Genomic DNA, 24,837 nt, shown 5'->3' with positions numbered 1-24,837 from the left:
AATTATCGTGAAACATCTAGAGGAGGTAGGTGATCTGTGGAACTAATGAGTTTCTAAAAGTCACAAATTCTCAAATAAAAGGGAGTTTTTGTTGCTACGTAACGTAACGCATCTCCGTATACGTAAAGCCACTAACGTGTCGTAGAGGATGAACGTTAAAATAGGTAGTTTTTGTGACTGCCTTAACGTAACGTAAAGAAAATCGTAAAGTAATTTTTAAATTCCGTTGACATTAAAAAAATAAAACAATGTTCACACAATATACAATTAATATACAAATGTAAAAAAAGATAAATTAATGATGAAATTGTATGGTTTTTATTGCTTCTATTTAAATATAAAAATATTATTTTTCCTTAGGTTAAAATTTTTTTATTTTTGTTTATACCTACTTTTTAGTTGTAAATTATTGTACCTACATCAGAATTCCAGTATAATGTAAATAGTTTGTTCATATTTATTTGAAAATTTTACATAAATTAGGTCATTTATTTATCAAGTTATTAATTGTGGTGATCACTGTATTTCTTAAATTAATACAAGATTTGTTTGTTTTGCTTTATTAATAGACAACTTGAAAACAATAAAATTTTAAATCTATTATGAAGTTCCAATTTCCAATTACAAACACAGAATAATTTTACTCAAATAGAACCAATAACCAATATAACCTTAAATATTTATAAACGGGTACTACGCTGATGAAATGTTCATTTGGTAGTGGTAGCCATTGGTAGGTAATCGCCAATCGGGCAAGATCCTCGTGTGCATTCGGTGACTTTCGTCTCGATAGGGATGCGTTCTCACGACAAGAATCTACAGGTCGAGCAAGTCTCGTAAATTTCACGATTGGGAGCCACGCTTCACGCAACCGTGTTTGCGTACTTGTGTTTCGAGTTGCGTGGTCGTGGGGAGTTATATTTACCAAATTTAAATCCGTTCCAACGTTCCAACCTGCTGTCAAAATTAAATCAATATTGTCAATATGGCTACTGGGTGTAAAAGATAAATCTTATTCTATCTGTTCTTATTCTTAATGAGTTTTAGATCATTTTAGTTGTATTTCTTTGTAATTTTGTGTTGTACAAAGATTAATTTAACATTTTCTCTGGAAGTATTAATCTAGAAAGATAATATGCTTCATTGGTGTTGTGTTTTGAAGTGTGAAATGCAAAGTAATTGTGATAAAGTTCACTTTTAAACTGAACTAAATAAGGTATCTGAGAGACAACAATGGTTAAATGCAATACAATGTACAGGTTTTACTAGCGAAATGAAAATTTTCCTGTCCTGTCTGCTGTAATCATTTTATATCTGGTAAGTTACAATTACAACAGTAACGATTTTTGAAGATGTTAACATTTTAATCTTATAGGAAAACCAGCCGACTTAATCGATAATAACAATCTCCAGATTGGGTTCCTTCAATAAATATGGGCTATAAACACAATGAAATAAGTTCCCCGACTAATAAGCCGACTTAATCGATAATAACAATCTCCAGATTGGGTTCCTTCAATAAATATGGGCTATAAACACAATGAAATAAGTTCCCCAAAATCTAAAATGGAGTGGTATCAAAGGAGAATTAAAGGAAAAAATGAATGTGTGTGTACTATGTACGCACGTAAGAAGATATTCTTCTATTATATAATAGGTAATTTAAACGAAGTAAATATACTTAAAAGGTTATTTGTATTTTATTTAAAAATCAAACTAACTTTCTTATCTACCACTTTCAAAAAATTTTTATTAAAACAACCAAAAATAAAAAAAAATATGAATCACCCGGGAATTGAACCCGCAACCTTCCAATCTCAGTGCTAACGCATTTCTAATTACTCCATCGAGGCACTAGAAATAAATATGTAAGTTTCGGATATAATTACACAACACGGCGACATATAGTGTAAAAATGTTATGCTTACATAATATTTTATTAATCCAAAAGCACAAGAATTATAATAAATAATACATTTCCTAAAACCACTAATATATTCTTTTAATGACTTATTTGCACGGTTACAGATACATACATACCTATCTTGAAAGATTAGTAATGAACTACAATACTGTCAGAACTACATACTGTCAGTGTGCGCAGGCGCGCGGTAAATGTACAATTTTACCCTCAATCGATTCGTCGCTAAAGAAGAATATCTTCAAAAATATTCATATTGAAATTATTTATAAGGCACTGGACTGTCTTAAATTCTACAATAATACTAGGTGGGTAAATGATTTTAGACATTTTTCATTAAGAGTAGATTAAGATTAAGTAGATTTTCATTCAGTAGATTTAAGACTTGTTTACACAGGTAGAGTAATGATGCAAGTACTTGATAGAGTAGAGTAACTCTACCTGTAAAAATGCTCAGCACAGTAGAATAGCTGGTAGAGTGTATAGTTGGAGTTAAAGTAGAGTGACTAGCAACCTATGGCAAAGTAACTACTCTATGACCACCACTACTGCCAAAATGTCTACTTAGCTGCACACTCTACCCATGGAACACGCTCAATTATGGCAGAATAGAGTAGGTAGGAGAGTACATGGGGGCGCTGTCATTCTGGCTGGAATTGTGTTTTGTGTAAATAGTGAAAATGAAGTTCACCGAAGATGAAACTTTAAAACTTGTAGAGCTATAATACGGCGAATACCAGTGTTTATGGAATTTAGGTAGTGTATACTACAGAAATAAAAGTTTGCAGCAAGCTGCGGAGGATGAAATCGTCGAAAGAATGGCAAAGGGGGCTTTGGAGTAAACGAGCTTAAGCAAAAAATTAAGAATTTAAGGTGCACTTATAATCAAGAGTGTTTAAAAATACAAAAATCGGTTTCACTATACTAGCATCAGTACTATACTTGTACTCTCCTCATGTGAATGGTATCAAGCCATTTTTGGTAGAGTACTACCGCTACTCTACTCTCCTCAAAACTTTACCCATGTAAACAAGTCTTTAGAAACAGTGGAAAATGAGGTAGCTAGTAGAGTAGTAGTAGAGTAAAATATACTGGTTTAGCAAATTACAATGTTTTAAGGTAATACAGTAGCGATAAACAGGTAGCCAAAACGTGTTCCAAGATTGTCACTGTAATTTTGAATATTTTTTCGAGGCATTTGGCACACGTATTCGTAAAATAATAAAGAATGGCGGTACAGAGCCCAATTTGAAAAATATATTAATATGTGGAAATTACTCTGTAATTATACAATATTTAAAAAACGAGCCTGTACCGCCATTAAGAAGAACAAAAAAATACACTTTCTTCAAATAAACTTTTTTATCCGATGCCTAGATTTTGTGTAATTTTGGAACTACTAATGAAATAAAAAATTTTAGTAGTTCCAAAATAACACAAAATCGGATAAAAAAGTTGTATTTGAAGAAAGTGTATTTTTTTGTTCTTCTTAATGGCGGTACAAGCTCGTTTTTTTTTTATATTGTATTTAATTACAGAGTAATTTCCACATAATAATATATTTTTCAAATTGGGCTCTGTACCGCCATTCTTTATTATATTACGAATATGTGTGCCAAATATCTTGAAAAATATTCAAAATTACAGCTGCAATCTTGGAACACATTTTCGCTACCTGTTGATCGATACTGTTTCCTCTTAAGATAGTTTTAATAGTTATTTATGATATAAGTATTAAAAGTACAATTTTAAGACGCGCATGTGAAAGTTAACTTGAAAAAATAATTTTATTAATGTTTTGACTTCCACATCAGATGTCATTGTCAAAATACAAAGTATTTATTATTATTAGGTTTGTTCTAGCAAACAGTCAAACCAGTCAAAAACCATCAGCAAACAGTTGGTCAGTAAAAGAACATAATACAGTCACCAGTGCGATCCCCTCTACTCGCGCTGGTCCACTATTCGCTGATGGTTTCAAACTGATGCTAGAACAAACCTATTAATATTATGCATATCATTATCTGTAAATAATATTTCTTCTGATTGTTAATTGTAAAGGATAGAAAAATTACCATTTATTTCATTTTTTTTAGAATCAGCTGAGAGAAGTGGTCTACAAAAAACCAGGAAGGAAACGGAATATGTGGCTATGAAAGGCAAAAGAAAGGTTTACAAAGCAAATGGGACACATTTTTTTGAAATATTTAGGAATATCAGTAAATTGCATTAAAAAAATGTATGAAAAGATTTTGTTCAATAAAAATGTTTATATTTATCAAGGATGTATTATTTGGTATGGCCACATATCGTCAGTGATGTAATAATACATCCTATCTGTTTTTTCATGAGTTTTGTAAGAGAGACTAAAAACTTGTCTTAGAGTCACCTCCTGTTTTCATATGATATTTTTTGACTTGTTTTGTAGTAAATTAAACTATCTATGAACTACAAAACAAGTCAAAACTTACATATGAACACAGGAGGTGACCTTAAAACATGTTTTTCCATCTCTCATACAAAACTCATGAAAAAACAGATAGGAGGTATTGTCACATCAGCAAGGATGTACAGTGATAAGTGCCCTAATAACTGGCAAAATATGGGCAACATATTTAGTTGTGAGATAAAAAGAAATGAAACTAGTCGAGCTGGGAAATTTATCGAAATTAACCTTTAAATTTACGTTATATTGATCCCACCTTTACACATATCAGAGGAGTATGTCAACTAAAACTGTCACTGTGACAGTGGTAGTTTCCAAACTCGTCTGATACGTCTGAAGGTGGTACACAATCAATACAATCTAAATGTATAAGTTAATATCGCTAAATTTCCCAGCTCAACTAGTTTCATGTCTTTTTATCTCACTACTTAATACATCTTTTGTGCTTTTGCCGGTTATTAGAGCGCTCATCACTGTATTTCTGGTATATCCAGGGAATGTCTACAAAATATATTTTGAATGTCCAGAGAACATTCGTGGACATTCATGGAATGTTCCAATAAGACATTCAGGTAATGTTTAAAATGCTGACACAGGATTTTCCTGGGATGTTCAGGGAACATGTTTTCGGGGATATTCCAGGAATTTTTCAATGTCTGTGTACCTTCTATGGACCTATATGGAATATTTTGGTGTTATTACCGCCGCACTCCACTTGCGATTTGTAATCAGGAAGATTGAACACATTGTTTCAAATACAAGTCAATCCATTTGTGACTAAATAATCATGGATTGACTTCTATTTGAAAGAATGTGTTCAATCTTCACAACTACAAATCGCAAGTGGAGTCCGGCGCTTAGGGCTACTTCCTCTTCGGTATTATGTATTATACTACAGAAATCAGGAACTTTCCTTCTAAATATATGTATGCATCTTGGCCATCAAACATATTCTTCCAAACATTTTTTTAAGGGGTTACATAGGTCTTGTGGGTAAAAAAGTGACTTTTTAAAAAAATTATATCTCGAAAACTAAAATTTATTTTTATTTATAATTGGAACATGTAAAAGTATAGTACTTAAGGTAGTCTCAAAAAAAGTTTCAGCCAAAAATATTCATTTTTGTAGAGTTTAAGTTTTTTTGCGTTGGCAGCATAACTAAGTCCAGTCTCATCTGAAATCAAAAAGTTTCTTGTAGTTTATACTTCTGGCTAGAATACGAACGAAGGAATTAAAAAAAATGAAATTTGAAGATTTTATATAAGTTTAAACACATTTTTGACCCCAATTTTTCTCATTTTTAAAGTAGTTTTTTTTATAAAACAAAAATGACCTCATCTAATAAAAAATCCTTTGTTCATTCACTAGCCAGAGGTATAAACTACAAGAAACTTTGATTTCAGATGAGACTGGACTTGTTATGCTGCTCACTGCAAAAAAGGGCTGTCGTCGAAAAATTGCAGTCAACTCTACAAAAATGAATATTTTTGGCTGAAATTTTTTTGAGAGTACTATACTTTTACATGTTTCAATTATAAATAAAAATAATTTTTAGTTTCCAAGATATAATTTTTTTAAAAAGTCACTTTTTTACCTGCAAGACAACAACAAATTGTTGATTTCAAATTGTAACAATTGTTTTGCAAAGTATGCTGCCCTCTTGTATTTTCTGTGTTATCTTCATCATACAATTACTTCATCTAAAAACTTTCTGCGATATATTCGCAACAACAAAAACAAACAAAACAAAAAAAAATAAAACAAAAGTTTAACCACCTTCACACCACAGAATCAAGCAATCAAGTTACACAAATTTTCAAACTAAAACTAAACACAAACACCTCACCTGACACAGCGTCTCAAGTACGATTGCGCGAATTGGTAAATATAACTCCGCACGACCACGCAACTCGAAACACAAGTACGCAAACACGGTTGCGTGAAACGTGGCTCGCAATCGTGAAATTTACAAGACTTGCTCGACCTGTAGATTCTTGTGTTCTCACGTACGTATCAGAGCGCTACTTTAGGTAATACGCATCGAGATACGGGAGTTCAACCATTAATGCGCAAGCGTATATGTCAAAAAGATGGGTTACGTTTACGTATTTGTGTGCACAAAAACTCCCTAATAATAACATTTTGAAATTCGCTGTGTCTAGGTACACGCTAACGTGTACACAAATAAAAAAGTTAGGTACACGCTTAAACGTCATCAAGTCAGTGACGTCATTATTTAGCGTGTACTATGACTGGGTTTTTTGATACACGCTAATTTGAGCCGCGTGTTTGCTGTGGTATTAAGTATCTGTAAGTATCGCGAGTGTTAAGGCCCCGTCTCACCATCAAATAATTGACAGTTATTTGATCAAACTTGACAGTTAGTGACACAAAGTGACAGTTAGTATGTATAGTTTGTGTCACTAGTCAAGTTTGACTGTCAAGTTTGATCAAATAACTGTCAATTATTTGATGGTGAGACGGGGCCTTTAGAGTGTGGTTAGAATTTGTCTAATCGCTTTATGTTTACACTTTAGTATTGATTTGTAAAGAGTTTCCTTATTTTTTTCTTGTTTAGTGTTTTTTTTAAATTAACTATGGAGCGTGGACAATTATTTAGTTCTTTTAATGAGTTTAACAACATTCTAAAACAGTATGAAAAAGATAGAGACAAAAATTCGTGATTAGGTAGCAGAAGTAATAAGGGTAGCAGAAGTAATAAGATAAAATATACGGGGCGATTGATTAGTGTGATAAAGCTCAGTAGATCCGCTATAGTACTAGATAGCAATAAAAGTTAGTAACAAAAATTTTAGCAAACTTTGAACTTCATATTACAAAATTACTAAAATTAGTTAGAATGTTACAGGGCGTTCGATAAGTGGCAGACCAAACTTATGTTTTTTAAATGGAACAGCCTATATTTTATTTTATGTTCAAAATTTTCTTAACTTCCACATCACAAAAATATAAAGGTTTACTATGTTATACAGGGTATTTACAAAGTTATAACCAATTTTCTATAAAAATCGTAACAACTTCAACTCCCTGTATAAATAAAAATAAACACCGCAGCAAAAATTAACACCAATATAAACTGGTATAATTAATTTACGTATAAAAATTATTTTAGCAGTATTTTGTATATATCATGTTAACTAATATTTATTTTGCTAACCTGAATATATACTTTTATACTTTATATACATATTGTTTTATTACAATTAAGTTTGCTTCCCTTCCCCTTCCCTTAATAAAAATATGTTCTATCAAACAAACAACAAACACTAAACATATCAAATCAAAATAGCGTGTACCAAAATATAAAGTCACTGCGCAAGCTAAATAATGACGTCACTGGCTTGATGAAGGTTAAGTCGCGTGTACCTAACTTTTTTATTTGCGTACACGTTAGCGTGTACCTAGACACATTCAAATTCTGTATACAAATTGCCTACATTTGACAGTAGAGCATGTAAGTTTGGTGTACTGTGATCATAGATTGTGAGACAGGATATGATATGTCAATAACGTCACGCAATCGTTTGAGAACAAGGAAATGTCATTTCAGTCAGTCAATTTTGTCATAACTGTGGTTTTGTTAGACTTTATTAATCTACTTTAAAAAAATGTTCTATAAAAAATACAACTTCTAGCAGCACACTTTTTAAAAGAACTTAATGTATTCGGGATGTATATAATCGTATTTTAAACAAACCTACTGTGTAGGTTCCTTTGTTTTTGTTAATGAGAACAAGTGGTGTTGTATTGAGTGAACAAGTGAAAAATATTGAGTATAATTAATTATTCACATACAACTGGTTTTTGTTTTCACAACTGGAATACATATCTTATTCTTTAAGTTAATAATCAAGTTCAACAATGTGGCAAACGCAGGCAGTCCATATTACCACAAACAATAAGGAGAACCACTTTCAAAAAAGTGAAGATAAGTTAACTCTTGGAATGACTTCTGCTATATCAACAGCAGAACCAAAACCAGTTGATTTGGTAAAAACAAGGGAATTAATAGAGGCTCTGAAACCTTTTGATGTATTCGAAAGTGAACAAGAATTAAACAAGAGGATGCACATTTTAGGGAAACTGTTTAGTCTAGTTAAACAATGGATAAAGGAGGTTTCACTTTCAAAAAATATGCCAGAGAGTGTTGCTGAGCAAGTTGGCGGTAAAGTTTATACATTCGGAAGTTACAGATTAGGGGTAAGTTGTCTTTTTAATTATGTAATTTAACGAATGTTGTGTTTGAATCAATGTGGGAATGAATGTTTTACTTTCCTTATGAAATTTAACATACCATAAGTAATCCCTGATATACAGTGATGCTAATAACTGGCACAATAACGGAAAAGATGTAGAACATAATACATTGTGAAATAAAAAGAGATAAAACTAGCAGAGGTGGAAAATTATCGATATAAACGTATAAATTAACATTACATTATATAGTTTCTCACCTTTAGACATCTGTGACAGGAGTATATATATAGTTCAGCTCAACAGGCCTTAGGGGCCCAAGGCTTCAATTGTTTTCTTCCATTTCTTTCTGTCTTGTGCTAGGTTTTTCCAATCTTGTACCCTCAGCGACTTCAGATCTTCTTTTGCAGACTCCAACCATCTTCTTCGGGGGCGTCCTCTTTTTCTTTTTGTACCAGCCTCCGTGTTTATTAGTTGATTGGGAACTCTTCCTTCTTCCATTCTTGCTATATGCCCAAGCCATCTTAATCTTTGAATTTTGGCGAGTGTTGTTATTTTTGGTTGTCCATATATTTGCATTATTTCTTCATTCGTTCTTCTTCGCCAGATATTCCCCTCTTTTAAACCTCCATATATCCTTCTGAGGATCTTTCGTTCCCATCTATCTAATTTTACTTCCATATCTTTATTTAATGTCCAGGTCTCGCTAGCATAGAGTACCGTAGGTTGGATAACTGTTGTATATATTCGTTTTTTTGTTTTTCTGGATATTATCTTCGACCTCAGTATCTTATTTAGACTTCCAGCACTCTTACTACCTTTCGCCATTCTTTTTGCTATTTCTTGGTTCTCTTCGTTCCTATTTGTTAGTGTTACTCCCAAGTAATCGAATTGGCCGACAATTTCGAAGTTATATTCTTTACTTCGGCTTTGTATCTTAAAGGACTGTCCCAGATGATTTTCATTTCCCTTCATCACCATATATTTCGTTTTCTCTTCGTTTATTTCTAAACCATATTCCTTGGCTGTTCTTTCTAGTCTATTGAAGATTTCTCTTAATTCTGCAGGTCTCCTTGTTATTAAGGTAATATCATCTGCGTATGCTACACATTGATGCCTGTGATGATAAACTGTGCCTTTAGTATAGATATTGCATTCTCGTATAATCTTCTCTAAAATTAAATTGAAGAAATCTGTTGATAACGGGTCACCTTGTCGCAGGCCTCTATTGGTGATAAAGCTATCCGAAACCCGTCCTTCTATCATAACTTTACTTTTAGTGTCACTAAGTATGCATTTAGTCAATCTTACTATTTTTGGTGGAAATTCAAAATATTCTAGCGTTTCATATACTTTACTTCTTTTTATGGTATCGTATGCCTGTTTAAAATCAATAAATAACATATTTAATACTAGGTTGAATTCATATGAGCTAGATAAAATTTGTTTCATTGCAAAAATTTGGTCTATTACCGATCTTTGTGCTCTAAAACCCGCTTGATATTCACCTAGACAATTTTCCACTTTTGTTTTAATTTTATTTCTAATTAATATGGCCAGAATCTTATATACTGTATCTTGTAGAGCTATTCCCCTGTAATTTCTACAATCTGTAACGTCTCCTTTTTTATGTACAGGACATAGGATAGCTTCTTTCCACTGATTGGGTATATTTTCTTTGATCCACACTTCGCATATTAACTCGGTGATTTCTTTTTGAAGCCCTTCGCCACCATCTTTTAAAAACTCTGCAATGATACCGTTTTCTCCCGGTGCTTTGTTGTTTTTTAAGTTTTCTATGATATCTATAATTTCTTCCTTGGTAGGTACTTCTTCATTCACATTTGGGTCTCTTTCTTCTTCATGTGGTAGTTGCATTTGCTCTATTTCGTGTTGATCGTCTGTGCATAATATATTCTGGAAATAATTGGCCCATCTTCTTAATTTTTCATCTATTCCACCTATCAGATTTCCCTCTTCATCTTTATAATATCTTGATGCGGTTTTGTACTGGGTTCGGTCGCGTTTTATTTCTTGGTAGAAATTCCTGACTTGTTTATTTAAAAAATCTTCTTCAATTCGGTCTAATTTGAAGTGAGAACTGAAAGTCCGTGGTGTACAGACGTGTTTACAATTGCTCTCTAAAATATATAGTTTCGTGCCATTGATTGTTTTTAATTAATCAAACAGTAAGTCTTTTTTGGATCTACTACATACATTAGTTTAATTAACAACTTCAAAAAAACATAAACCTGCACCTCATTAGAAGAATGTCTTTAAAATCTCTGTGCTTATATTGCAATAATTTGTTAATGGAGATCGATAGCCAGGTCTCTTGTCTAAGTTGCAACAAATTATGCCATAAAAGATGTGCTCGATCAGAATTAAATGGTTGCAATGAAACATCCGTATCATTTGAGAACTGGCATTGTAATACCTGTAGAGCCTCTCCGAATAACATTACTCTTCAGAATGAGCCATCTATGTCTTCAGCCTCGCTACTCAGCAACCATCAGTTTGATTTACTTATGGACAAATTATCCATTCTCACAAATTCTGTGACAGAATTAAATAACAAGTTTTCTACACAATCACAAATGCTTGAAAACTGCATGAAGGATGTATCCGCTCTTCGTGATGAAAATAATCTTCTTCGTGAAAAAGTTAGTTCCTTGGAAAAACTAGTGAACTCTACAACTCCGTCACAAGATAATATATATTACGAAACTACTCAGCGTTTGAAGCGGGAAAAGAACGTCCTACTCCTAGGAATTCCTGAAAGATCACCCGAAGATGACGCTCGCATAATTAAAGAAGTAATTACGCACTTATCTCCGAATTCTGCGAATTGTATCCAGTCCGGCTATCGTCTTGGAAAAAATACTAATAATAACAAACCTCGTCTTTATCGTGTTATTTTTGGGACTCCTAAGGCTGCATTGGACGTTTTGAGAAACAAGAAGAATATTTCTCGTAATTTATATCCTTCAGTTAAGATAATCTCTGATATGACACCTAAACAGCGTCAACATCTAAATGATTTACGTGCAGAACTAGAGTTACGATTAAAAACTGAAACAAATCTCACTATTAAATATGTTTATGGAGTTCCGCAAATCGTTCAAATACTATCCAACAAAAGAGTTCGCGAGGAAGAGTCTTCACCTAATCGAGAGTCTGGCCTAAAAGTTGTAAAACCTGCCTCCTCGAAATCTGAATAGCAATCAGTACACATTGTTTTTTGGAACTCACAAGGAATTAATAGTGTTAATGACTTTTTAAGTGATTTCAATGATATACCCATTCTTTGTTTATCGGAAACATGGGTTATTACCGAAAATATAAAATTTTCAAATTATTTATCTACTTACTCATGTGCCAGTTCAGTTGCCATAAAAGAAAAATCCTTGGGTAGGGCTAGCGGTGGTCTATCAATTTTTTGTAATCCCAACCTTTCTTCTGTTTGTATTGATAAATCACCTTGGTGGATCTTTTGTTTAATATCTAGCAATAATTATAAATTTGTAGTCTGTAACGTTTATTTTAAACCTAGTCTAAGTATTGAATATTTATTGTCACTATTTCAGGAGGTGTTATCTAATATTTTAGAGAAATTTAATGATACACCTATAATTATTGGAGGAGACTTTAACTCCCGTGTTTCAGACAATGACGTATCCCCTCCTGAAATATTTGAAAACACAAATTTTTTTGACGAGAGACAAAGTTTAGATACTGTAATTAATGCAAAAGGTAGATGCCTTCTTGATTTCATGAATTTTAACGGGTTCTGTCTGTTAAATGGTAGGTGTATTTCTGATCGGCCTGCAAAATTTACTTTCGTCGGCCCTATGGGCAAGAGTACAATAGATTTAGTCTGGGTAAATAACTCACATTTGCACTTTGTTAATGATGTTTACGTAAATACAACGTGTACTTTATCAGACCACTTTCCTGTTTCATGCTTTATAACTCAAACGTATCTTTCACCTATGAAAGAAACTATAATAAAAAATAAAACTATTTTTAAGTTAAATGAATCTTTAGTTTTGTCTTATAAACTAAACATTCAAAATTCGGCGGGGGTGCACATAATTCATGATGTCGAAATGGCAAACAAAAACCTGTTGGATAATATTTATAAAACAGCTGATAATCTTGGGCTGTCAAAAAGTATAATCGCTCCTAACAGACCTAATAAACACAAACCGTGGTATGATTGTCAATGTAGAGATCTAAAGAAATCAGTTAAAAGTAAACTCAAAATTTGTCAACAAAACAATTTCTCAAATCAAACTAAAAACGAATACTTAATTATTAAAGCAGAGTATAAAAAATTATTAAAAGTAAAAAAAACTGAATTTCAACAAAATATTATTGGTAATATTTCCAACTCTACTGATTCAAAAACTTTTTGGTTTCATATTAAAAGAGCTCGAAATATTTCAAATAGTTACATATCTTTACCTGCTGCAACATGGGAAACATTCTACTCTGAAATTATGGGAGCCGGGATAGTGGACACAACCCTCTATTTCGATGCGAGGAATCCGTATTTTGATAATCCTATTACCACCAATGAAATTTACTTAGCTTTAAATTCCTGTCAAAACAACAAAGCTCCAGGATCTGATAATATTCCCTATGAGTTTTACAAATACTTACCAAATAACTGGATCTTATACCTTAACTCATTTTTCAATACTATCTTCAACACTTCCACTTTTCCTAATAGTTGGTCGAAAATTACTCTAAAAATGCTCCACAAAAAAGGTCCCTCTAACGATCCTTCCAATTACAGGGGAATTGCTTTAGTAAACTGCATTACTAAAGTATTCATGCAAATTATTTTGAACCGTTTAGTCAATTGGGTAGAATCGTTTAATATACTTCCCGAATCCCAATCTGGTTTTCGTAAAGAACGTGGTTGTTACGATAATGTCTATACTCTTACATCCATCATTCAATTTCGTCTCCGATTTAAAAAGCGCAAGCTATTTGTATTGTTTGTTGACTTTAAGCGGGCTTTTGATTGCATTAACCACGCGTTGCTCTGGTCTAAACTTTTTGCTTTAGGTATTAGCTCTAAAATTGTACTTCTACTTAAATCTTTCTATTCTAATGCTACCTTTAGGGTTAATGCTGACGAGCAATATACTAAATCGTTTAACATTTGTGAGGGCGTGTTACAGGGAGAAGTCCTCAGTCCCTTGTTATTTGCGTTATTTCTTGCAGACATCGAAGATTTTTTTAAAAGCCGCGGAGCAGAAGGCATCAATGTTAATAACGTAAATGAAATTCTTATGCTTTTATACGCTGACGATTTGGTAATATTAGGTCACTCGGAGATCGATATATCAAAAAAATTAAAAATGTTGGAGGATTACTGCAGACAAAACAAACTTACTGTCAATACTGCTAAAACTAAAATTATGTGTTTCTCTAGGGGTCCTTATAACTTAAAAAATAATATTAAATTCACTTTCAATCAATATCCCATTCTATTAACTAACACCTATAATTACCTTGGAGTGACTTTTGCCTCTTCGTCTCTATTCCGTGAAATGGCAGATGTGAGTAATGCGAAAGCTAAACAAGCAACTGGAGCACTTATACCTGTTCTAGCTAAACTTAAAATTGACTGCATGCAAACGAGGCTACAACTTTTTGATGCATTAGTAACAAGTACAATCTCCAATTGTATTTCTGTATGGGCACTCCGTTATGTAGATGTTCTCGAACAAGTTCAAGTACAATTCCTAAAACGAATTCTTATGCTTCCCATATCCACACCCGGTTACATAGTCAGAGTAGAATGCGGCAGAGTCAAACTCTTGTATAATATATTCAAGTGGACACTAAACTGGTTAAAGAAAATTTATATGATGGACGATTCCCGTTACCCCAAAATGTGCTTTTTTCGTCAACTACAACTGATGGAGACCGATAGCAGGTATAACTGGGCAGCGCAGGTAAAATCACTTTTTACTTTTATTGATGCTGAACCTATTTGGAATAATCTCTCCCTTCATTCCCTACAACTGAATAGAAAAGCCTTGTTAATCAAATTTAAAAATAAGCTCTCAGAATTAGATATTTCTCTTTGTCAGCAATCCAATTTTCTCCCCTTATATAAACACCTAGCTCTTTCCGAATTAAGTCAAAAATACTTATGCCTAAAAATGCCCATCCAGATTACAAGAACTATTGCACAGCTTCGATTATGTAATTCATTCTGCTTAACGTTCACTTATAAGGATTCTACATATAAAATTAATCCTAATGAAATCTGTACTATTTGTAACAATAAGGAGTTAGAAACAATTGAACATATACTTTTTGATTGTCCAATATATTCTTGTATGAAACAATCATCCATTAATTATATAGCCGATATTGATACTGTAACTCATACCTTAAATAACATTACAGTATATTCAGCTAAAATAATAGCTAGCTATATCTGGAATGTTCTAAAACTTAGGTCTTTCATCATAAATGAATAGTTAAATACGTAAATTATACTTTGTATCTTTAATTAATTCTTATATAACTCGTTGTTTTTTTTTTTTTTTTTTTTATTTATTTCTTTCTTTTGTTTATCCCTAAAATAAACATATTGTGTGTTTCTTGGGATGAAAAAAAGGAACGAAATATTTGTTCTCACCCTTTCCATAAAATTGTAAAATTTTAAAAGGAAATAAATGTATCTATCTATCTATCTATCTTATAATATCTTGATGCGGTTTTGTACTGGGTTCGGTCGCGTTTTATTTCTTGGTAGAAATTCCTGACTTGTTTATTTAAAAAATCTTCTTCAATTCGGTCTAATTTCTGCTCTAGATTTAACCGTTTCTTTCTTCTACAGATCTTCTTTGCTTCCTGTCTTTTTTCAGCATAGGCTTGTTTACTTTCTTTATTATTTCTCATTATGCTGTTTATTCTGGCTTTATTTCGGTCCCTAATTGCTTTCTTACAATCTTCATCGTACCAGTCTGTTTGTTTACTTTGACTTTTTCTTAGTAATACTAAGTCGGCTGCCTCTTGAATGTTTCCCCTTAGCTGTACCCATCTGCTTTCTATATCATCTACTGTTGTCTGGCTTTCTATTTTCTGTTCAATTTTATGCTTGAATTTTTTCTTAACCTCTTCATTCTGAAGTAGTGCACCGTTATATCTTTTCATTTTTGTGCAACTGGTCTTAGGGATTGTGGGAATTATTTGCTCCATTTTGACTTTGACCAAAAAGTGATCAGAATTTGCATCTGCACCTCTATAACTTCGGCTATCTTGTATGGCTCTTGCATGTTTGGCTTCTATTAGCAAATGATCTATTTGATTTACTGTTTGTCCATCTGGTGATACCCAGGTACCTTTATGGATTTCTTTGTGGTCGAAATAAGTGCTCATAATTCGCATATTGTGTTCGAAAGCAAATTCTATTACTCTTTTTCATTCAGGTTACTCTCCCTGTGTTTACTTTTCCCCCCTGTTATTTGTTTGTATACATCCTCTCTGCCAATCTTGGCATTGAAATCTCCTACAATTATTTTTGTGTCGTATGATGGTATTTGGTAGAACAGATGCTCTAACTGTTCATAAAAGCTATCTTTAACATCTTCTTCTGTATTTTCCGTTGGTGCATGTACATTTATAAGGGATATTTTTCTGTATTTTCCCCTCATTCTTATTTTGCATAATCTGCTTGTGACTGCCTCAAAATCTATCACCAGACTGGCAAATTTTTTCTTTATAAGGAATCCAACTCCAAATATATGTTCATTGTCTCCACTGTTGAAGAATACATAGCTTCCCACATCTATGCAGAAATTTTCTTTTTGTTTAGTTTCTTGTATAGCAGCAATATCTATCTCATATTTCTCCAATGTATCTGATAAATTTTTTAGTGCCCCTACTTCAAAAGTCCCTCTAACATTCCATTGTCCTATCATAATCATATTTCGTGCCTTATTCGTTTCCGTATTTATCTGTCCACTGTGTTTGTTTAGACTTAGTTTTTTTCCATTTTCTCTAATTTTTCGGTACTATGGTTCCATTTCCACCATTCATCGTTTATACATATTTTCTGATAGCCGACTTTCGTTTCATTACCTTTTCCTTTTTCTTCTCTCGCCATATCTCTTAACTCTTTCTGTAGTCTGGCTTCGGTTTGTGTTAGATCACTTTCAATGAAGTACCGCGTTCCTCTTAATTTACTCTTGTTCTTCATAATAAGTTCTTTATCCTTCATTGTATCCACTTTTACTATCGCCACTGGCAGTTTCCCTTGAGAGGTTCTTATTTTCTGCACATCTTTTATTTTAACGTTCACATTCAATTGATTTGCTATGAAGTTGGTGGCATCTTCAATTTCCTCATTTTCTTTGAAATCATGTCCTTTAATCACAATGTTTTGTTTTCGAAATTGTTTATCCATCTTTTCAATCCTGCTTTCTAGGAAATTTACCTTTCCCTTCAACTCACAATTTTCTTTTTTTAGATTGCAAATTTCCTCTTGAAAGCTCTGCTGGTCTTTTCGTATTCCCTTAACTTCGTTCATAAGAGCGATCATCATTTCTTTCAGTTCTGTATTATCACAATCTTTCTTAGCTGGAGACCTAAATAATTTTCTGCTTTTTGTGAAAGGGTTTTCATCTTGGTCGTCTTTTTTTCCATCCCTCTTTCTCTTACTATCATCAGATTCTTCACCATCCATCTGAGTCAGTTCTTTACACGTGGCCATATCGTTAAATATAATAATAAATAAAATATAATAAATCTATTACCTTTTTCCGAGCAGTGTTTTGAAGGTATAAACTCTCACTTACACGCCACTGTATTGTTTTGTAAATAAACACTAATAATTATCCTTATCGTAATGGTCCCCGCGCACCCCACTCTACTTGCCTCTTCAACCGAGCGGAGCAAATAGAACAGGTTTATTGTTTAGGTTATCCGTATGCAATCTCTAAAAATTCAATTTTATTCACAATTTTCTAAATACACTCGATTCGCACAGCCACTATTTCGTCGGAGAAGCACTTTGTTGTTAAAAGAACTCGATATTATCCGAAATTTACAAATTAAATATCGGAGCAGTTTTAAACACGTCTTTCTCGATAGCTTAACCAAAGAATCTACCTAGTATTTTATAAAATTCTCCTGTCACAGAACAGTTGTTAAACCCTACGATACGTCTAAAGGTGGTAAACTATGTAACCTAATGTTAATGTATACATTTATAAAGGGTTTGTTCTAGCAAACAGTCAAACTAGTCACAAACCGTCAGCAAACATTTGGTCAGTGAGAGAACATAATACAGTCACCACTGCTATCCCCTCTACTCGCACTGGTCGACTATTCGCTGATGGTTTCAAACCATTTGAAACTGATGCTAGAACAAACCTATTGATAATTTATCACCTCTACTAGCACGCTCATCACTGAAGATGAACACATATCCGAACATCAGTTTGAATGTACACATGTTTAACTTGTTCACTGCTACAGTCTTTTGTATGGTTGTTTACATTCAGGCCACATAGTACCTATATTCCAGATGGAAAAACTTTCATTCTTTGGATCAAGTTGCACACAGGTAGATATCCATGGATAATGAAGTCTTATGAAAGAAATTTTAAAATATAATTCATCCATATTAAGAAATTCGTGGAAATGTCTAGGTCATATTAACCCAGAGTCCCATCTATGTATTGAGTGTTTCAACAAAAAACATCTCTATAGTGTGGAGTGATATCTTACTTTAGGATTTTTATTCTTTTTTATAATTGTTCATGTTTTTCCATAATAAAAACTGCGACTTATGTATACTCCATCTAATTTACTTACTGTTGCACGTCATCTGCGCCATAGCCCGTGACATCACATGATAACAACACGAAATATTTAGGCAGTAGGTGTGTTCTTTTTTAGAATCACTTTGCTGAGTACACTGGGATTACAGCCACTAGACATATTTTATTATATACACGTAGAAATAATATTTAAAGATTTCTATTAATGTTAACTTAAAGAAATACACAATACTTAATATGTTTCATTTAATTTGTATAAATGGATTATAAAGCGTTTGTATGAAGCACATTTGTTTATATTCTTTACTATAAGTATTTGTTTCATTCTATTTACTGTTTTTATTATGTATGTTAATGTAAGATTATAACTTAATTCTTATTGTCTATTTCTAAAGTTTTTATTTATTTACATTGAATATTAATTTGTTTTGCTGTATAATCCACTTCCGCAAAAATTGTGTGACATATTTGATTTAAAATGAATTCAAGAATTTTTTGTAATTGGGCAACAATGTCAACTTAGATCTCTAACGTAGATAATGACATGCAACGGTACGTAAATTAGACAGACTGTAATATATTATAATTGTACTCTTTTATGTGATATTTCTTAGTCATTAAGTTATTCCTCAAGAAACTGGCCATGTGCAACATTTCTTCCAATCCTGCTCCAAAAACTGACTCTGTCATATTTATTGACCAAGCGTGGAAATGAAAGACAATTCGTTGGTGATGTGACAATACCTCTTATCTGCTTTTTCATGTGTTTTGTAGGAGAGACGAAAAACTCTTTTTAGGGTCACCTCTCACCTCCTGTTTTTATTTATTTATTTATTTATTATTTATTTACCGACCGAAGTCCATTAGTACATGATACAATTAAAATGTCACACAAATTAGAAAAATAAGATCTAGTAGGTACAAAATTGGTAAATACATAACAAATAATAATAAAGAATAAAATTACTTGCTCTCATTTAACAATTGAGAGCTAGAACATTTTGAAATTGACAAATACAACTTATCCTAGAACAAAGACAATAACAGTAGTTGACAAATGTCTTGAAATTAGAACATTAAGTTAAGTATAAATGTAATTGTGTGGAAAACGCAGTAAAGTCGTTCACAAAGAAATCAATTTGCGGAGATAATGTGTTTGCTAATTTAATAGTTTTAGAGAGATAGGAATATTTTCCATAATTTGTGCGGTTAATGACCTCGTGGAAGGTGGTCACAGAACGGGTGGTTCTTGAAGGTACATGTAGACCAATTTTATTTAAAAGTGGGATACAGAATTTATGACCATGAATTAAGTTATATAAGAAGCAAAGATCTTTATGTTGACGACGACTCTGTAATGAGTCAAGTCGAATAATTTGCAGTAAAGACTCATAACTTTGACCAGTGAGATGCATCTTATAAGCATAATAACGTAAGAATTTACGCTGAACTTGTTCGATTTTATTAATATGACAGTTATATTGAGGTGACCAAACACATGATGCATAATCTAAATGTGGTCTAACCAAAGAACAATAAAGAAATTTTAAAGAATGACCAGTCGTAAAGTCATAGCTGCATCTTTTAACAAAGCCAAGCATCTTTAATGACTTAGAAACCATGCTATTAATGTGTAGGTTGAAATTCAAGTTAGTATCAAGAATAACACCCAGATCTATAACTGAGTCAACTAATTGTAACCTAGTGTCCTGTATAAAGTAAGAATTATTCTCAAAGTGTCTTAGTCGAGTAAAAGTTATAGCATGGCATTTGTTTGCATTTAAGTCCATACCATTAAGTGAGCACCATTTCACAAGACCATTAAGATCTGATTGCAAATTGTAGTGATCCAAATCAGAGGTAATTATGTGAAATAATTTAAGGTCATCAGCAAATAGAAGAAATTGAGCAAAATTGAAGCTTTTATTTATGTCATTTATAAATAAATTAAAAAGGATAGGTCCTAAGTGGGAGCCTTGAGGTACACCCGATGTAACTATAATTTCATTAGAGAAATAATTCTTAATACGAACTATCTGCCTTCTATCTAATAGATAATTTCGAATCCAACTAAGCAGAGGATCAGAGAAACCCAACTGTTCGATCTTATGTAACAATAACGTATGGTTGACTCTATCGAATGCCTTGGAAAAATCTGTATAAATCGCATCTACCTGTTGTTTACTTTCCAATGGTTCATTTAAGAAGGAGGTATAATTTAACAAGTTCATTTCAGTTGATCTCCCCATAACAAAACCATACTGTTGTTCAATGATTACATTTTGTATAGTAGGCTTAATTTTGTCACATATTAAACTCTCGAATAGTTTAGGTATAGTATTAAGGATACTAATAGGTCTGTAGCTCTGTACCCCGCTTCTATCTCCATTCTTGAATATCGGTGATATAAAACTAACTTTCCAAACGGGAGGGGATTCACTCGTTTGTAATGATTTTTGAAAAATAAAGAATAAGGGACGAGCAAGATTAAAACTACAGTATTTCATTAACTTGGGTGGGATTCCATCAGGCCCTGGACCCTTATGTATGTTTAGCTGGGATAATTTGGTATATACCTCTGAAATAGATAAGTCACAACCAGTAATGTTGAAACTAGTGTTAGCCCTTGCACTATTTGGAATAGGACATTCGTCCTCACTATACTGCAGCAAAGTACTGAGCAAACATCTTGGCTATGGTAGGACCATCGGAACTGGTTTGGCCATTATGGTTTAAAGTGTTCGGAATGCTATTATTGTTCCTTTTAGAATTTACGAACCTCCAGAAGCTTTTAATGTTACTAGGAAGTGTATGTTCAACGTTTGCTACAAACTGATTGTATGCTTGACCTGATAAGGACTTGCATATCGACCTCAATCTAGAAAATTCATTATAGTCTTGAGGTAACCTGGTCACTTTAAATTTCTTATGAGCTTTCTTTTTAGCAATGATGCAGTTTCTTAACTCTCGGGTATACCATTTAGGAAAATTGCCGGTATAAAACTTTTTCATTGGTACATAAACATCAATAGCGCCATATAAGACATCATAAAGTATATTGACCATATCATCTAAACTTTTGTCTCTGAAAATTTCATCCCAGTATGTTGTGTCTAAGTAATCAGAAATACCTTGAAAATTTGCTGATTTAAAGTCGTAGAAAAAGCCTTCAGCTTTCATTTCATCAGTTAAAACATCTCCGCGGTTTAAATTAAAGCATAAAGGAGGGTGGAATTTATCGGGGTCAACTAATCCCTCATCAGCTTCTGCGACAATGCAATTTTCATCATGAACCAAAACTAGATCAAGTAATGATAAGTAATAAGAGATATATTTTTCTAAAGCAGACTTAGGAGGAAAATAAAGCGCTCCCACAATAAGCGGAAAATTAGTACTGCCAACAGCCACATATATTTGTTCTATACCTGGAAAAGATTCCAGCAGTCTACTAGAGATAGATGAGCGTACTGCAATTAGAACTCCCCCCCCCCCCTCTGCTCGCAGTACTAGTGAGGTGAGAACAATCCTTTCTATATTATATTACATAATCAGTAAGATCAACTTCTGAGTCAAATATTTGGTCATTTAACCAAGTTTCAGTAAATATAATTATATCATAACAAACTCCCTGCGAATTGTTTCTAATAACACGAAGTTTAGTGCGCAATCCACGACAATTTTGATAAAAGATAGAAAAAGGAGACTTATGAAGATGGTTAAAACTTAGTTTTTTGTAACAATTTGAGGTACACCACAAATATACTTAATTATTAAATTTTGTTCGCCCTTGGAAGTCCGGTCTTGTAGTTGCGTCTTCATATTTTTCTCATAAGCTTGCTGTTTTTGGAGTTAGATCAGGAGTTATGAATACATGCGAACCTTTTAATGCTGAACGGCCCTTTAATATAGTTTGGAAATCATAATTACTGGGTAAGACAACTTTAAGGCTTCTGTTACCAGACTTATTCTTCTTTCCTACTCTAACAACCTTTTGAATAGGTATGGGCTCATTGGTAATTTTCATAAAAACTGACTTTACTGCTTCCATATCGTTGTTGGATTCAGGCATATTAAAGATCATCAAATTATTTGAGCATTGTTGACGTTCATAAATTTCTGCAAGAGTATTTTCATCCGACGAACTATTCCCTTTTAAATTGCTTTTTAATATTTCAAGTTTATTTTTTAGTTCCTTGGTTTCCTTACCTTTTTCTTTCCTCAACTGCTTAATATCATTTTTGATGGTATTCACTTCTATGTTTAGTTTATCAATCTGTTGCAATAAAACAGGTATTTTCTTAAATGCCGATCGACATTCAAGACAAAAATATACTAGAGTCTTTTTCTGGATAACTACAGCTCTCAATTCTGATGCACATAGACCAGTGCAATTATCGGTGGCATGCATTGTTAAATGACAGCTATCGCAAGTAGCGGTTTTGTCTTCATCCTCCAAAGAATTTTTACAAGTTTATACGTAAGTTTTGTCTTATTTTGTAGTAAATAAATAGTTGAATTTACTACAAAATAAGTCAAAAAATATCATAGGAAAATAGGGGGTGACCCTAAAAAAAGTTTTTAGTCTCTCTTACAAAACTCATGAAAAAAAAAACAGATATAGTCAGTTTGCTAAACTCAGACACAACTGGCTAGTGATTTTAGTAGGTAATTTTTTTGTTTTTTGGCCAATTTTCCCAAAATTGGCAAAATTACTAATTATTTAGTAATTATTAACTATTTAGTAATTATTTTTTTTTGCCAGTTGTAAGAAATTGTCAAAATTACTTACTAAAATCACTAGACAGTTGTGTCCGAGTTTAGCGAACCGACTATAGAAGGTATTGTCAGATCACCAACGAGTTCTTGGTCGTACTGACCATGCTGGCTTGTGTGAATGCTACTTTCTCAGTCACATTGACGGAAGCAGCAGTGGACGACTAAACAATGATATGCTTCTTTTCATGAGCATTTTTCATAGCGTCACAAATGATAGAAAAAAACTAAGTCCGTGATAATGACATTTTAGTTAAATCTGACAGTTGTCACATTTTATTTGCAATTTGGCATAAAAACAAATCAATTGAGTTTATTGCATTTATAATATGGTATTTTCTTTGATTTGTATAGTCTTATAAATTGTACAGATTATATTCGTATATATATTATATAATTAGTAAATAATTTTTTTTCGAATATAGCGCCATCTATTGACAACTAGAATAAATGTTATAAATGTCACTGACGAAATGTAATCACTGATGTGCATTTTTTTCTGTCACATACAATTTAATGCCTTAGAAAGAAATCGAAAAACTGTGACACACTGAAAGATCCTCATGAAAAAAAGCATACACTTAATTACTGACATTTTGTCAGTGTTCCAAATGGAATAAAATAAAAAATAAAATCAGTAATATTCTTTCAAAAATTTGGTAAATTGTGGAGACAAATCAGTAATATTTTCAAAATATCAGTCTGAAATTCATTATGTTTTGAAATTCGTTCCTTTAATAAAAAATAAATATCACACCTTTGGTGAAATAAAGGATTTTTTTAGCATTTGTCTTTAACATCTCCTCTTAAAGCCACCTGAAAGGTGAGAAAATTAGTATATATGTCATTGTTTCTCCAAAAATTAGCAAATAGGTCACGGTTTCTCCAAAAATTTCATAATTTTATCATTGCATACTAATGTTGTATCACAGACAACTGGCAATCTGACTTTGTTGTACCAAGAGAGCAGGTAAAAACAGAAACTCAACAACGACATATATGTCATCTAGCGGAATAGGGATGAGTTAGGTACAATTCTGATTTTGTTTCCTCAGGCAAATACGAGTATTCGGAATATTGTAGTGTTGATAGCTCAATTTGTAAAAAATTAACACTTATGTCAGTCTTACCCCAAAGGTGCAATATATTCAATTAAATCTAATAAAATAAAAAATGGAGTATAGTAACATTCTGATAATGAGAACTGAGATACTGATACTAGTGATACTGAAAACGAGAAGTTGGCACTGCTGGCACAACTACAAGACTTCTTTCTGTTGCCAGATTTGCATTTAGTACCTACACATTTATTTAAGGTCTGGATTCTGGAAGTAGAAGTAGAGGACAGAACAGAAAAAATGACTTAAAAACTATGTCATGTTTATTCCACGCTAGTAAAAATTGTTAGTCTCTTATTTCTTCAGATTTAGGAAGAAGTAAAAAATTTCTACCTGAACATAAAGTTCGGTAGAATGTAAGTCTATTTCGGTAGATTCATACAAAAGCATGGGAATTGGTAGAGAGAGAGAGAGAGAGAGACATACTTTATTGATACAATGTACCAAAAGGCCATCGACTGAAGTCTTTCAGCCAATTTACACAATTAATATACATTATTACAATATATGTTTTTTGTTAATATTAATACAATACAATAATTAAAAAAA

At 32.6% G+C, this 24,837-nt stretch overlaps 1 protein-coding gene and 1 long non-coding RNA gene across 4 annotated transcripts in view; both read left to right on the top strand.

Moving 5' to 3' along the window:
* Window positions 1-848: 848 nt before the first annotated feature.
* On the top strand, window positions 849-4,953 carry LOC126892210 (uncharacterized). Of its 2 annotated transcripts, XR_007700724.1 has the most exons (4): window positions 972-1,317; window positions 1,376-1,657; window positions 2,029-2,229; window positions 4,018-4,953. It is a non-coding gene; the product is annotated as an uncharacterized LOC126892210 (long non-coding RNA). The 2 variants fall into 2 exon arrangements; XR_007700723.1 differs by having other exon boundaries at window positions 849-1,317; window positions 1,376-2,229.
* A 2,978-nt stretch (window positions 4,954-7,931) lies between these two features.
* LOC114339275 (poly(A) polymerase type 3) overlaps window positions 7,932-24,837 on the top strand; it is a 131,848-nt gene continuing 114,942 nt past the window's right edge. For both annotated transcript variants that reach the window (XM_050661711.1, XM_050661709.1), the window contains exon 1: window positions 7,932-8,588. In XM_050661711.1, coding sequence (XP_050517668.1) covers window positions 8,250-8,588 — 339 coding nt within the window. In that variant the 5' untranslated portion in view covers window positions 7,932-8,249. The remainder of the gene's footprint in view (window positions 8,589-24,837) is intronic.

The sequence above is a fragment of the Diabrotica virgifera genome, chromosome 9, assembly GCF_917563875.1.
Source record: "Diabrotica virgifera virgifera chromosome 9, PGI_DIABVI_V3a".
In the NCBI taxonomy this organism is placed as follows: domain Eukaryota; kingdom Metazoa; phylum Arthropoda; class Insecta; order Coleoptera; family Chrysomelidae; genus Diabrotica; species Diabrotica virgifera.
Note: the sequence above shows the minus strand (reverse complement) of the source record. Positions and strands in the feature narration are given on the sequence as shown.